This window comes from Triturus cristatus, chromosome 8 (genome assembly GCF_964204655.1).
Source record: "Triturus cristatus chromosome 8, aTriCri1.1, whole genome shotgun sequence".
In the NCBI taxonomy this organism is placed as follows: Eukaryota; Metazoa; Chordata; class Amphibia; order Caudata; family Salamandridae; genus Triturus; species Triturus cristatus.
The window spans coordinates 66,687,589-66,702,151 of NC_140591.1; the positions used below are offsets into that span (position 1 = coordinate 66,687,589).

Sequence of the window (14,563 nt, forward strand, 5' to 3'; positions counted from 1 at the left end):
AAACCTCATGACCCCCTCTAAATTCAACCTGAAGTCCAAAGGCGGAAAAACACTCAGTACCCTGGCTATTAGAGCCTGGAACAGTATGCCAAGGCATCTTAGACTTCAGACGCATGAGAAGCCGTTTAGGAAGCTCCTCAAAACGTGGATTTTTAGTCTCTCTGATGACTGGACTAAAGCAGCCATTTAGCCCCCCACCACCTTTCCAGTGATCTGGTCCCAGGTTTTACAGCGCCAAGATGCTCCCTTTGGAGCGAACGTTTGCGCTCTATAAATACCTATCCAATATCCAATAAATCATTAGTTATTTGACAGCAGGCTTGCACAAGAGGCTTATCAAGCCTAGAACGTGTCTACATCTTTCAGGAAACCTAATGAACCGTGTTATTCTGCTACAGCACTGCTGATTCCAAATCAGGTACACAGAGAAAAACATGTAGTAATGCAACCAGAGCTCCTATTGGGGAGGTTGTCGGTTGTGTATTGTATTGTATTGTATAACTCTTTTGTATAGCGCGACTGTCACCCAACGGGTATCCTGGCGCTTGGAGACCGAGATGGTAAAGAGCATGTCAGACGTTCAATCAGCTGGACAGGGAAAATTACTGTTTGTTCTTGGCAAATAGCCAAGTTTTAAGGCCTCTTCTAAAGCCTAGCAAGGATTCGGCCAGTCTCAGTTCTTGGGGGATTTTATTCCAAAGACATGCGGCTGCCGTGCCAAAGGCCCTACCTCCCATTCTTGCTAGTTTAGTCCTGGCAACGGGTACTAGTCCTTGACTGGTAGAACGGAGGAGTCTTTTTAGTTCATACCATGAAAAGCGCTCTCGCAGAGGAAGCGGACCTGTGTTGTGTAGAGCTTTGTAGACCATGACTAGAGATTTAAAGCTAATTCTGTCTTTCACAGGCAACCAGTGTAGATCCTTCAGAGCCTGCAACACAGAGGAGTCACGTTGTCGCTTCAGTGCCATTTTGGCTGCCAAGGACTGGATTCGTTGTAGCCCCTGCACAATGTACTGGGGAGCACCCAAATACAAGGAGTTACAGTAGTCTAGTCTACTCAAAATTACACTCTGGACCACTAAAGGCCTAGCCTTGCTTGGTAGAAGTGGGAGAATTTGGCGAAGGGCTCTCAGCAGGGAAAGGCAGGTGCTGATTGTTTTGTTGGCCTGAGTTTGCATCTGGAGGTTTTCGTCCACCATGACCCCCAGATTGCGGACTGTTTTGGCGACTTCTATAGGGGCATCCTCTGGTCTAAGCCTGAACTCGCCCAGAAGAGAATTGGGTATTCTGGCAGCGTGGCAATGCAGTAGCTCAGTTTTCTCGGTGTTCAGCTGCAGGGAGTTAGTTTGCAGCCAGTCTGAGACCTGCCCCATACATGCTTGAAAGGAGCTCAAAGGGACCGCATGCTCTCCTTCAAGGGAGAACAGCAGTTGAATGTCGTCCGCATAATTGACCACTTCGATCCCATAGGATTTTATGATGGGGATCAGTGGGCCTAGGTAGACATTAAAAAGGATCGGACTAATTGCCGAGCCCTGGGGTACTCCGTAGCGAACTGAGGACCAAGGGGAGGTAAAGGATGTCAGCATGACTGCCTGTTGCCGGCCCGCCAAATAGGAGCGTATCCATTTCAGGGCGCAGCCCTTCACCCCTAGACCTTCCAGTCTTGACAACAATACGGCATGGCTAACCATGTCGAACGCGGCCGACATATCTAACAGCACTAGAACTGAAGACTTTCCACTGTCGGCTCGCATACGAAGTTTGTCCATCACTGTTGTCAAGGCAGTTTCCGTCCCGTGCCCCGGCCGGAATCCGAACTGGTCCCTGTCCAGCAACTGATTCTCTTCCAGGTAGTTTGACAGGGACTTGCTGACCAGTTTTTCCAGTATTTTGATAGGAAATGGCAGCAAAGATATGGGGCGGAAACTGGCTGGCAACGTAGGGTCTAGTGATGGCTTTTTCAGCAAGGGGGTGACTATCGCCCATTTCCAGCAGTCTGGTACCTCTCCTTCATTCAAGGATTGGCAGCAGATTTGCCACAGGCCTGGAAATAAATCAGGGCCATGCTCCTTCCAGATTTTGTGAGGAAGGGGATCGAGGGGCGAGCCAGATGAAATCTGCCGAGCAATGGTGCCAAAAGCATCCTCCGTGGGGGGTGGGAAGCAGTTCAGAGAGATGTCCTTCCGGGCGACCTCGCTGGCTGGCAAAGTTTCCATTCTGCTATGGTCAAGTCCACCCACGATTTTAGTGACCTTGTCAATAAAGAAAGTGGCAACCTCGTTGCACAGGTTTTGCGAAGGCTGGACTCTATTAGCCAGGCATCCAGGGTTACTAAGGTCTCTTACAATATTGAAGAGAGCCTTAGATCCAGTAGGTGCCTGCAGGATGGAGCTTGCATAGAATTGTGACTTGGCCTCCCTAATAGCCTGCTTGTATTGATCTTGTATAGATTTCAAGGCTTTTTCATCGGTTTCTACGTAGGCCCTGCGCCACCTTCTCTCGGTTTGTTGGCGGGTTGCGCGTAGCACTCTCAGTTCCTCATTGAACCAGGGGGCCGAGGGCGCGCTTTTGACCTTGAGCTTTTTCCTTGGGATATGTTCTTCTAGGACATCGTTGATGAGATTACTGTATCTGTTGTAGCTTTCCTCAACTGCCTCCCCAAGTTTAAATGAGGTTTGACAAGGGAATAGGGCTGCTGGGCCCAGTTTGGAGAGTTTCGCTCAGTCTCTCCTCCACCGGTGGGTGGTTGGATTCCTTCCCGTCGACTTGTTTCTTGGCAGATTTATCCTGAGCTGGATCAGAAAGTGATCAGTCCAGTTCAGCGGAGCTATACTAAGTACCTCTGTTTCCGGCTTCTCAGCAAAGACTAAGTCAAGCATGTTTCCCCCCTTGTGAGTAGGTTTTTGAATGAGCTGTGCAACCCGCAGTTTCCACAGGTTTGGCTCAAAGCCTTCAGGTGGTTTCCTAAACTCCCCGTGTCCCAGAGATTGAAATCTCCTAGGAGCAGCAGTCTGGAATGTGATGATGCTAGGTTAATAATAGTGTCCAATAGGGCCTGATGCTGAAAGTCCAGGCCCGGGGGCCTGTAGCAAACCATGCCTGACAGCATTTTCCCCTTGGGCTCCTGTATAGAGAAACCCAGGAGTTCATACCCTGCTATATCGTTAATCAGCAGAGGTTGTGGGCACCATTATAATTAATATAAGGGGAGCCGTTGGCGAAGTGGGTAGATGAAACTACATCTGAGGCAGGGATATAGATTAGGGGCGCTGATAAGGACATGCTTTAAGATACGATTTACAGGGGGGGCGTGGCTAGCGCCCGCGGATGATGGCGGCTTCCTTGTAGCTCTCCCGGGCGGCACTGAGGATGAGGACCCCGACGGAACTCCCTGCGGTCTGTTAACCCTTAGAAGTCATGGTCTCCGACTTCGGAACGGGTGGAGAACTGATGGGGTGATTTTGGCTGCCCGACTTGACCTGTGGGTATACTTTTTCCTTCAGTAACTGCGTGAGGCGCCGACACTTAGTGCAGCGACCGCCATTTTGTATTCATGCTGCCGGAGATACGATCCTAGCGTCTTCCGACGAACTCAGCTGCTGGCGGATTTACATGTTAATTCTCCCCACTGACAGCCTGCTGATTAACTCGCAATGCCCTCTTAACACCTTTGGATCGATTTGGCTTCTGTTGGAGCGCTTTTTGGGTGATTTATGTTTCCTGTCACTTGGCTCTTGTTATCGAGTCACAGTGCTGCTGCAGTCTGACTTGTCATTAGTTGGACAATACTCCCTTCTGCACTTCACCAACGATGGATCATCTGTTGTCTCCACACCTCGGTGACATGTTTACATTTATTTTGTGATCGTGTGAGGTGTTTACTTTTGTACTCCGGCCGCCATCTTGTTGAAGCTGGTCTTTGAGGTCTTTTCCCAGTGAGCTCTACAGTGTCAGAAAGATTCCTCACTACACTTTATGCTGACTAGTCCTCCATGTATAGCATAACTGGCCTGGCTCTTTGAATTGTAGTGTTACAGTGTTGATTTATCCACGCTTTTAGATGCCACTAGCATTTTTCCTCGCAGCCCATTTTCCTTCAACTGCTGTAACCACATATTTGATTTATGTCAGGTTCAATATGTTTATGTATCATATTTTCGTTTCATGCTCTCTATACTGTGTTATTTACTTCTCAATGCACTTACCTATACGCAATTCAGTTTTCTAGCGCTATTATGACGACTTATTGAATACTTCATAACTGCTATTGTATGTGGACATATCTGACTCTTCAGATTTCACCCATGTTGTAAACCTTATATTGCTCGTTTACCAGCTGTGGTATATTTTAGTCGCACCTGTCATCTTCTCTATGGGTAGAGTATATAAGGACCTACGCAAGCCTTCTTCAACTCCTCGCTAATTTCTCCTTCACACGAGCTCTAGATATCAGTGCCTGGAGATGAATGACTACTCTGATCCTGCTAAAAGTTCTTCCTCTGCTTCAGCTCCACATACCAGTGGCCTCACCAAAGGTTCAACCAAACGACTAAAAAAAGATCCACCTTCTCCTCCCAAACAAACCTCCTCAGTAACAATGGATGTCCTTTTGGATGAAATTAGGGCATTACGCCCTTTTATTGAGGAAACTAAATCTACTCTTGAGGAAACCAAGACTACTCTTCAGTTGCTCTCTGACAAATGGTCTACTATTGATGGTCGTGTGACCCTTCTAGAACAATCTGTGGATACTCTTACTTCCTCTGTTGCCAAGGTTGATCCACTATGTCTCCAAGTTTCTGCACTCCACAAGCAGATTGAGAATTTAGAGAACAGAAGTAGGAGGAATAATCTTCGCATTTATGGCCTGGCGGAAAATTCAGAGGGGTCTGATGCCCTTGCTTTTTTCAAGTCCTTTTTGCCGAAGATTCTCCAGTTGCCGGAGTCCACTAGTCTCAACATACAAAGGGCTCACCGTCTAGGTCCTCCTCCTACTGGATTCTCCACTACTAATGTCAAAAGGCCGAGAGGTGTTATCATCTTTTTTCTGGAGAATACAGATTTACTTACCGTTCTGTCTGCAGCCAAGGCTCTTCCTCGCCTTACATGGTCTGGCAATCAGCTTTTCTTTGCACAAGATTATGCTAAATCCACTGCTGACCGGCGCAAGGAATTCCTTTCACTTAGACCACAGCTTCGTTCTTTGGGAGCGAGATATGGGCTTTTTCATCCCTGTCTTTCAAGGTGACTTTCAACAACAAGACTACTACTTATGATGATCCGCTGAAACTAAAGAGTTTTCTGTATTCTCAATCTGCTATCAAAATGGACATTGCGGCTTCCTCTAGTTCTTCTTAATTGGTGACCACTCACCTATTTCATATTAATGCTTTTATGCCTGGTTCCTTGTTGGTTTTCATGATTGTTATGACTATACTATTTTCTTGACTGCTTGTTTTTACGTTAAATCTATGTGTTCTTAACATTTAACTTCCATCCTCTCTCCCCCTTTTCACAGATTTCTTCCTTCACATCACCATCCTCCTTCATGTCCTTGGAGTCCGTCGCGGTTGTCCTTCTTCCCTGCCTTCCCTTTGGAGCTCATGACCCGTCATTGTCTCATGTGGCCTTCACCCTCCTCTCCTTTTGTTTGTTCTCAACAATATGTAAGTTTTTTATTCTCCTTCCTATGTTCTGTTGTTCTTACATTTCTTTCTCTCTCTTCTTTATGTTCCTTAGCACATTACTTCTCTTTTAGTTATGCTTTTCCTCAGCTCACTTGTTGTTCTTTCTTCTTGATTCAGTCTTTTCATCTTCCCTCTCTATTCCCCTTCTTTTTTATTCTCCCTTTTTTTCTTCATCATGTAACTGGCTCTCACTTTGTTGTTTTATATGAATTTCTCTTCCTTTATTTTCTCTCTCTCTTCTTAATATTCATACATGCTTTTAGTATTTTTCTTTCTCATGCTTTTTCCTCAATTGGTACCTTGATATGCTTTTTTAACAATGTTTTATGCCATTGAAAATATTTTCTTGGAATGTTAGAGGTTTACATTCGCCAATTAAAAGACCGAGAGTATTATCACATTTGACCAAACTCAATGCAGATATAGCCTGTTTACAGGAATCCCATCTATCGACAAATGAGTCTGCCAAATTGAAGAGAGGTTGGGTGGGTGAAGTGTACTTCTCCCCAGGGGATGGTAAACGCAATGGCGTTTTGATTTTATTTAAAAAATCTCTTCCAGTTAAGTCAGTGACGCATTTTGCTGATATTTCAGGCAGATGGGTGTTAGTTAATTTTATTTTAGACAATGTTCCCATTTCCATTTTAAATGTGTATGCTCCAACATGTGGGGACGCCTCTTTTTGGGCCTCTCTAGCTCCATTGATCACTCAACATTATGTTGATAACTTCATTTTAGTGGGTGATTGTAATGAAGTTTTTGATCCCTTTTTGGATAGATGTTCAGCTAGCACTTACATTCCACATAAATCACAAAAGTCTTTCACTCACCTCATTGCACAATACAAACTTACTGATGCCTGGAGACTCTGCAACCCCACCTCGCGAGAATACTCGTTTTTCTCACCCCCTCACCAAACGCAATCTCGACTAGATTATTTTTTTATCTCACACCACCTTACCCAGTCCCTTATTTCTTCTGACATAGGTTCCATTTTAATTTCGGACCATGCTCCAGTTTCTATTACTTTGGATGTATTACGGAAGCCTCTTTCCATTAAAAAATGGCGTTTTAATAACGCTCTACTTCTTGATGCACAATTTGTCTCTTCTTTTACATCTTTTTTTCACGATTATTTTTTGCTCAATCATACAGGTGAAGTTCCATTTCCTGTAGTTTGGGATGCTTTCAAAGCCTCAGCCAGGGATTTTATCATTACCTATGTTTCACGTAAGCGAAAGAAAGCCCAACAAGATACTAATGTTCTACTCTCCAAAATTAAACAATTAGAGCACCTATATTATACTTCTAAATCAAAGGATTGCTTAAACGATCTCATCTCTGCCAAACTTCAATTTAATAAAGACTCCACATTTAATGCCTCTAATTTTCTCTTAAAGACCAGCGCTAAATGTTATGGTGGGCAGAATAAGGCTGGTAAATTGTTGGCCAATTATTTAAAGGTGAGACAAAACAAAGTCACCATTGAATCTGTCTATGGTCATGATGGGTTATTAAAACATAAAAGCGATGACATCTTACAAGAATTTTTACATTTTTATGAAACGTTGTATTCTTCGGAAACATCCTCGTCTGAGCAGTCCATTTCCCAATTTTTGTCAACCATTGCTTCTCCTTTCGATACTCCTCCAGACCTCTCTTCTTTAGAATCCGATCTTACTCACAGCGATCTCCTTCACGCTCTCCATACTCTCAAACATGGGAAAGCTCCGGGGCCGGACGGCTTTACTGTTGAGTTTTTTTCCTGCTTTGCAAATTTGCTAATCCCCAAATTACATCTGCTTCTCTCTACCTTTCTTAAAGCGGGTTCCGCTTCTGTATCCTTCTCTGATGCCCTTATTTGTATTATCCCGAAACCGGGTAAGGATCCACAGCATCGTAAAAATTATCGCCCTATTTCACTAGTAAATATTGATTATAAAATTTTTTCCAAAGCATTAGCTTTACGTTTGGAGTCTTTCCTACCCGAGCTTTTAGGGAAAGAACAGTCTGGCTTTGTTAAGGGCAGACTGTTGTCGGACAATACTAGATTATTTTTTGATATTATTTCTAAGACTTCACACTATCCCCATTCCCTCGCAGCAATAGCTTTGGATGCGGAAAAAGCTTTTGATCGGGTTGAATGGCCTTATCTGTTTAAAACTCTGAAGTGGTTTGGTTTTGGATCAAAAATTTCTACCCTGATTTCCTTCCTTTATTCTTGTCCTAGAGCAGCAATTTCGGCAAATGGGGGCTTATCCTCTTATTTTTTACTAGGGAGAGGGGTTAGACAGGGTTGCCCACTTTCACCCTTTTTGTTTAATCTTGCTTTAGAACCCTTTCTTTTGCGAATCCGTCAGAATGATAGTATCCATGGTTTTACCTTTCATAATTCCAACATTAAAATGGCAGCTTACGCTGACGATGTCTTATTATTCGTTTCCCAACCAGATACCTCCCTCCCAACATTTTTAGATGAAGTTCATTCTTTTGCTCAGTGGGCTTAACGGCCTCCAACATATCCATATGGCTACTCACTCTAAGGGCCACACTCTTGATCAAGTGTGGACCTATAATTTAGGTATTAAGTCGCTCACAATTACACCTTGTCATTGGTCGGATCACTTTTTAATTTCTTTTTCCCTTTTGGTCCCTCCACCGCCTTCCCGCAGCCGAGGCCCTAGCCTCTTGGCCCGCAATTGGAATACAGCAAACCTTGACTCATTTTTTATCTCTCTAACATCCTCGGCTCTGCCCAGTTCCGGCTCCATAGACTCCCAAGAAGTCGCACTTGCTGAATGGCTACAGTCCGCCAGCGATAAGATTGCCCCCCTTAAGATAATCAAAACTAAGCGTCCCCATGACGCACACCGTTGGTTCTCGGACAGCCTCAAATCTCTAAAATTGGGACTCCGCCAAGCCGAGCGCCGTTGGCGCAGAAATTACGATCACTCAGGAAAGCTACAATTTTTAAAACTTTCCGGCGAATATAAACAGGCCATTTCAGCTGCTAAAAAGGCCTACTTTTCTACCAAAATTCTTAACTCTGCACAAAAATCAAAAGAAATTTTCGCTATTGTGGAGGAGCTCTCACACCCTGACAGGGTGACCCTCAAACCCCTCCCATCTCAGGCTCTCTGTGATTCCCTCAATCAATTTTTTATTGATAAAATCTGTAAAATTAAACACAGTATCCTCTCTGGATCTCCGGTGATGTTCCCTACTGATATCACTCCCTTTTCTAATCCCCACTCCCTTACTCAGCTTCCCCCTATACTAGAATGCGACTTTCTTTCCCTGCTTAATAAAGTCTCATCTGGCTCTCCCATTGATTGCTGCCCTCCTGCGATCCTCCGTGCTGCCTTTTCGGCTTGCCCCACCCCTCCACTAGCCCTCCTAAACAACTCTCTTCTGTTCGGTGAGGTGCCTAGCCAGTTTAAGAATGCTGAGGTGGTTCCTATACTAAAAAAACCTAATGCCGACCCTACAGTTATGGGCAATTTTCGCCCTATTTCCCTTTTCCCTTACTTGAGTAAGGTACTCGAGACACACGTGACTGGAGTCCTCACCTCTTTTATTGAAGAGTCTAACTTCTTAGACTCCCAGCAAGCCGGGTTCAGACCTGCTCACTCGACGGAAGCAGTTATACTCTCGGTCATGGAGGAACTCCGTAGAGGTGCCGACTCGAATACCAGTCAAGCCCTGATCCTCCTAGATCTTTCGGCGGCCTTTGACACGGTCGACCATACCATCTTGGCCGACCGTGTCAAAGAGGCAGGCATCAGTGGGACGGCCCTCAGTTGGGTCCGCTCCTTTCTGACGAACCGCCATCAATCTGTTCGGCTCTCCCAGTTTTCGGCTGACAAAATGCGGCTTACTTGCGGCGTTCCACAGGGCTCGTCTTTGTCACCACTTTTATTCAATTTGTATCTTACCCCTCTCATTCGCTCCCTCCGGGGAAGGAATGTCACTGCATTTAATTATGCAGATGACATTCAGCTTGTTTTCAACCTTGACTCATCGGACGAAGCGATTCAAGATTTCCAACTCACCCTCTGTCATATCAGTGATTGGATGGGTGCTCACCATCTCAAGCTTAACCCCGACAAGACTGAGCTTGTCCTTGTCGGAGGCCCATCCAACCCCTGGAACTCGACGTTTTGGCCCCCTTCTTTGGGTCCCTCTCCCTGCCCGGTTGACAAGGTGAAAAGTCTGGGAGTCTACATTTCCCACAATCTTTCTATGAAACACCAGGTCAGTGCCACTGTGTCTTCTTGCTTCTTCCAGCTTAGGAAGATTCGGAAAATAGCCCACTTTTTGACCATCGAGGCCCTCACCCTGGCATTACTGGCATTAGTCATTTCCCGAATTGACTATGCCAATGTTCTGTATGTAGGCATCCCACAGTATCAAATTAAAAGACTACAGTTGATACAGAATCAGGCTGCTCGCCTGATCTACCACTGCCCCAAACACTCTCATGTCCACCCTCTGCTCAAAGCCTTGCACTGGCTCCCTGTATCGGAGCGTTGCAAGTTTAAACTTGGCTGTCTGATTCATAAATCTTTGGCCGGTATTGGTCCTTCTTTCATTTCTTCTCTCTTGCATCCCTATGTTCCCTCTAGGCACCTTCGCTCCTCTCATCATGCGCTCCTCCAGACGCCTAGGTTTAGGCGCAAAAAACACGGTGGCCTCAGATTCTCCTTTCTAGCTCCCTCCTTCTGGAACTCACTCCCGTTGGATATCAGACTCTCTCCTTCTCACCCCCACTTTAGGTCCCTTCTCAAAACCCATCTCTTTCACTTTATTTATACATAAGCACTCTTCTCTCCTTCTCTGCCTTTTCTCAAGTAAGTGCTTAGCGCCAAGAAACCGTCCGGTGTAAGTTGCGCTCTATAAGAATTTTTTACATTACATTACATTACATTACATTACATATCTGGTTATAAACTAAATAAAGATAAGTGCGAAATCCTACCACTTACTAAAATGACTTTTAAAGATCACTTCTCTGCTTCAGGATTTACTTGGAGTCCTAATTCTATTAAATATTTGGGCCTTAATTTTCATTCCTCTCTTTGGGGTACTGTCACTAAGTGTATGGACGACTGTATACAAAAATTATCTACTCTTACTAATAAATGGCATCCTCTCTACCTATCGTGGTGGGGAAGATTAGACACAATTAAGATGATGCTCTCTCCCATTGTTTTGTTCACTATATCCAACATACCTCTTGCTATTCCCTTGAAATATTTCAAGAAAATTAACTCTATTCTGTCTTCCTTTTTGTGGGGACATAATAAATCTTGTATGTCTTTATATAAGCTAATGCGCTCTAAAAGAGAGGGTGGGGTGAATTTCCCAAACTTTTCCTTGTATCATAAGTCCTTCCTATTACATCAAGTCTCTCATTGGATTGAAGACTCCTCATTATCCTCCCCTCTCTGGTTGACCTTAGAACAGTCTTTCATTTCTCCTTTTTCCTTCAAAGAATACCTTATGTTTTCACGTAGCACCTCAGTCTCTTTCAACTACCATTCTTAAACACACTTTTAAACTTCTTTCCTGTTCACTAGATTCATCTTTTTTTAATCAACCTATTTGGCATAACACAGCTATTTTGATCAACAATAAGCCAATTTTTTGGAAAACCTGGAGAACTCGTGGCCTTATTTGGGTGCGGCAATTGTTTCAGCATACTCAGATTATTTCCTTTGATTTAGCTGCCAATTCTTTCAATTTACCTCTTTCTTTTCGAGCCAAATATTTGTTACTGACTCGCGCTGTACAGCAAGCTTACGAGGCTCATCTTGCTGTACCTTCTTCATCAATCCACGCACCTTCTGATGTGTCCTCGTTGAATTCTTTACTACTTAAACATTCTAAAGCTTCAAATATATACGCCCTTCTCCACACTCAGTCCTTCCCCCTCATTAAAACCGCGACAGAGGAAGAGTGGGAAAAAGATTTTACATCCTCTTGGTCCATTCAGTTATGGGACAAACTGTGGTTAAAGATTCGTAGATCTTCTAGAGCTGCCAACACTACTCAAACATTATTTTTTATTTATAATCGTTTATTGTTTTCACCACTCACCCTTAGCAAACACTTCCCAGATGCCTCTGACAAATGTTGGTCCTGCTCCTCACCATGTGCAGGCCTTTTCCATATGCTTTTTGGTTGTCATCATGTACTTAGTTTCTGGCAGCAGGTTTGGTCTCAAATTAATAAGATTTTTTCCTCCACTCACTCCTTTTCCTTATCTCACATTTTTTTAGGAAGTCTTTCTCCTATCTGGGATCATTGCACTTGTAGCGTTAGGATAATTGACTTGCTATTAGCTGTAGCATTTCAACAAATAACAAAAAATTGGAAAGATTATACTAAATTATCCTATAAGGCTTGGTGGTATGCTGTTTGCTACAATCACAGATTGGACACGACTTTTGTTTATCCCTTAACCTTAGCTAGCAAGCGAAGAGAATTGTGGAGCCCAGTTACAGTATTTTTTGACTTAAGTGCTTGTACCTCTCTGTCCTTATCTCCGTTACAACAAGAAGTTTCTAAACCTCCATAACTTCCTGTTATTGTTAAACAAGGTTTTCTTTTTTCGTTCTTTCTTTTTTAACTTTCCTTTGCTTATATTGTATATCTCATATCCCTTTTTATTACCTTATTTCATATCAAGTGCCAGTTTTTGCTTCTAAATTATTTTGAATCTTTGATGTTTCATATTACAGCCTATGTTATTGCCATTACTTATAATGATATTTGCTTTTGTTGTTATGCTTTTCTTATTCTTATGTCTTATTTTGTAACATTTGAACAGTTTCTTTCAATAAAAACTTTCTGAACTTAATAAGATACGATTTACAGTATTGTGTATGACAGAGGTGACCAGGAAGAGTTATTTGGGGTGAGCAAGTATTAAATAAAAAGTAGTAAACATCTCCCTGTTGCCTTTCTGTTTTAGTTTGGGGAAGCGAAAAATAAGAGCCCATGCTTGTTTACTGTTGACATTACATGAAAAACAATTCAAATATTATACTAAAAATATTAATAACTATAACCATACCAGTTCTTCTAGGTGTAACAAGAAAGTAATTGTTCTGGAAGACAACGTGTAGTAGAATTTGACTTCGGAGACTTTGAGGAGGAAGGAAAAGTGGAAGGAGAAGAGAAGTTGGGGTGACACCATTCATCCAGAGGATTTTTTGTAAGAATTGGTGCTTTGATCCCTGTGTGCAAAAGAGCGGTTTTAGTGTCTGCTGAGAGGTAATTTATCATTCCAACATGAGGTGTGTTAGGGGGGAGTTCCGATCAGAATCTCTAAAAATGGTTTTCGGCACAAGGGGGCTGACGCCCTTCTGGTGCCAGCCAATGATGACATGTAATCACAAGATGCAGGAGCCGAGCCAGGCCTAAAACACGTTAAGTGATTGCACTGGGCCTGTTTTTTATTTGACCATTTTAGGCCTTTTTATTACCTTCATTAAACCGGGCAGTGGCGCGTGACAGTTCATCAAAGGAGTGCGTTATTCTCCTGAACCAAAATGTAATATATAAATGTGGAGAAAAAAAGTTCCAAAAAAATAATAGGTCATTATGTAGCACTTGAGTTTGAATCTGTTTTGAAGAACAGGGTCAATGCAGTGACTTCTCATTAGTAATCCCTCGCAATGTTGAGATAGCTCGTTGGGTTAAAGCGCCAGTTGAAAAGGTGTCGTTACATTTATGTTTCTTGGCATTGAATGATTTCAGGTTATTGAAAGGAGGTACAGTGGCATCTGTTCTTGTGGTGCAGCACAGTTTGAGCTCTATATTGTTAGGTTGTTTGTTGTTTCTGAGATGCAGTTGGGTGGATACTGCTTAGCTCCACACAGCTTCTTAGGGGCGGGGATTTGAACCCAAGGATTATTTCTTTACCCCCCACTATGTTATTCCCAAGAATGAGAGCGCCCACTGCTTTAGACACCCTATAATAAAGTTTACGTTTTGTATTGTAGTGAGTAAAATAAAAATCGTGATAGCCTTATTACTCAAGGATTCCACACGTGTACCACGTTCTTTGTTAGGTCTCGCCTGACCCAGCGCATGCGCTGGTCTGGCGAGACTTATTGAGAGGGCTCCAAAAAGTGCTACCAGGCCAGCCTAGAGCTACAGTGCATGTGCGCGGGCGCGCGCGCCGCGCTTTACCGCGATTACTTTCACTTTCACGGCCGCGCGGCCGCTTTGATGTTTGATCGTGATCGCGATCACTTTCGCGGCCACACGGCCGCTTTGCATAGCCAATAGGTCTCGCTTTTGGACATTATAAGTATTTAGTTACGCAACTGTTGCATGGCTAAACACTTATAAGGTCCCAAAGGCGAGACCTATTGGCTATGCCAATGCTTGTTTTTAAAACGCTGTTTATTCCTAGCTGTCATTTTGTGGGGTAGGTGCATGTTGTAAGCCAGGTCCGTGCCCTTCCCACAAACCAAATATGTTACTTTATGCTCAAATCTCCAAACGGAGTTGAGGCTTCCAATGCCAATCAAACGGGAGGAGGGTAGATGCGCCCGAGTTGTCCGTGGGAAACTCCCGTCTCTGGGGCGTGCTGCATACGTTGTTTGCATCGCCGGTAAAAGCGCTGTTTGAAATGTGCCAGGTACGGGTACCGCGTTGGCACAGATGGCAGCCCCCTGCAAATGAAATGTTCACATGCACACTCTGTCTAAAGGCACGTTTGGCCCACCTAGTCTCCAAGGGGCATGTCAGCAACAACCGGCGATAATTATCGCTCCGCGCTCTTAGCGTGAGGATAATTATCACCGGGTAACGTGGATTTTTATCGCTGAGATAGCGTGCTATTAGCAACGCTTATCTCC

General features: G+C 43.8%; 2 protein-coding genes across 2 annotated transcripts in view; one reads left to right on the top strand and one right to left on the bottom strand.

The window, feature by feature from the left end:
• Positions 1-14,563, bottom strand: part of LOC146801337 (immunoglobulin superfamily member 2-like) — a 212,015-nt gene that overhangs the window by 187,800 nt on the left and 9,652 nt on the right. The gene's annotated exons all lie outside the window — the stretch shown is intronic.
• LOC146801338 (uncharacterized) overlaps positions 1-14,563 on the top strand; it is a 70,899-nt gene that overhangs the window by 43,588 nt on the left and 12,748 nt on the right. The window contains exon 4 of the mRNA XM_085623703.1: positions 5,522-5,669. Coding sequence (XP_085479829.1) covers positions 5,522-5,669 — 148 coding nt within the window. The remainder of the gene's footprint in view (positions 1-5,521; positions 5,670-14,563) is intronic.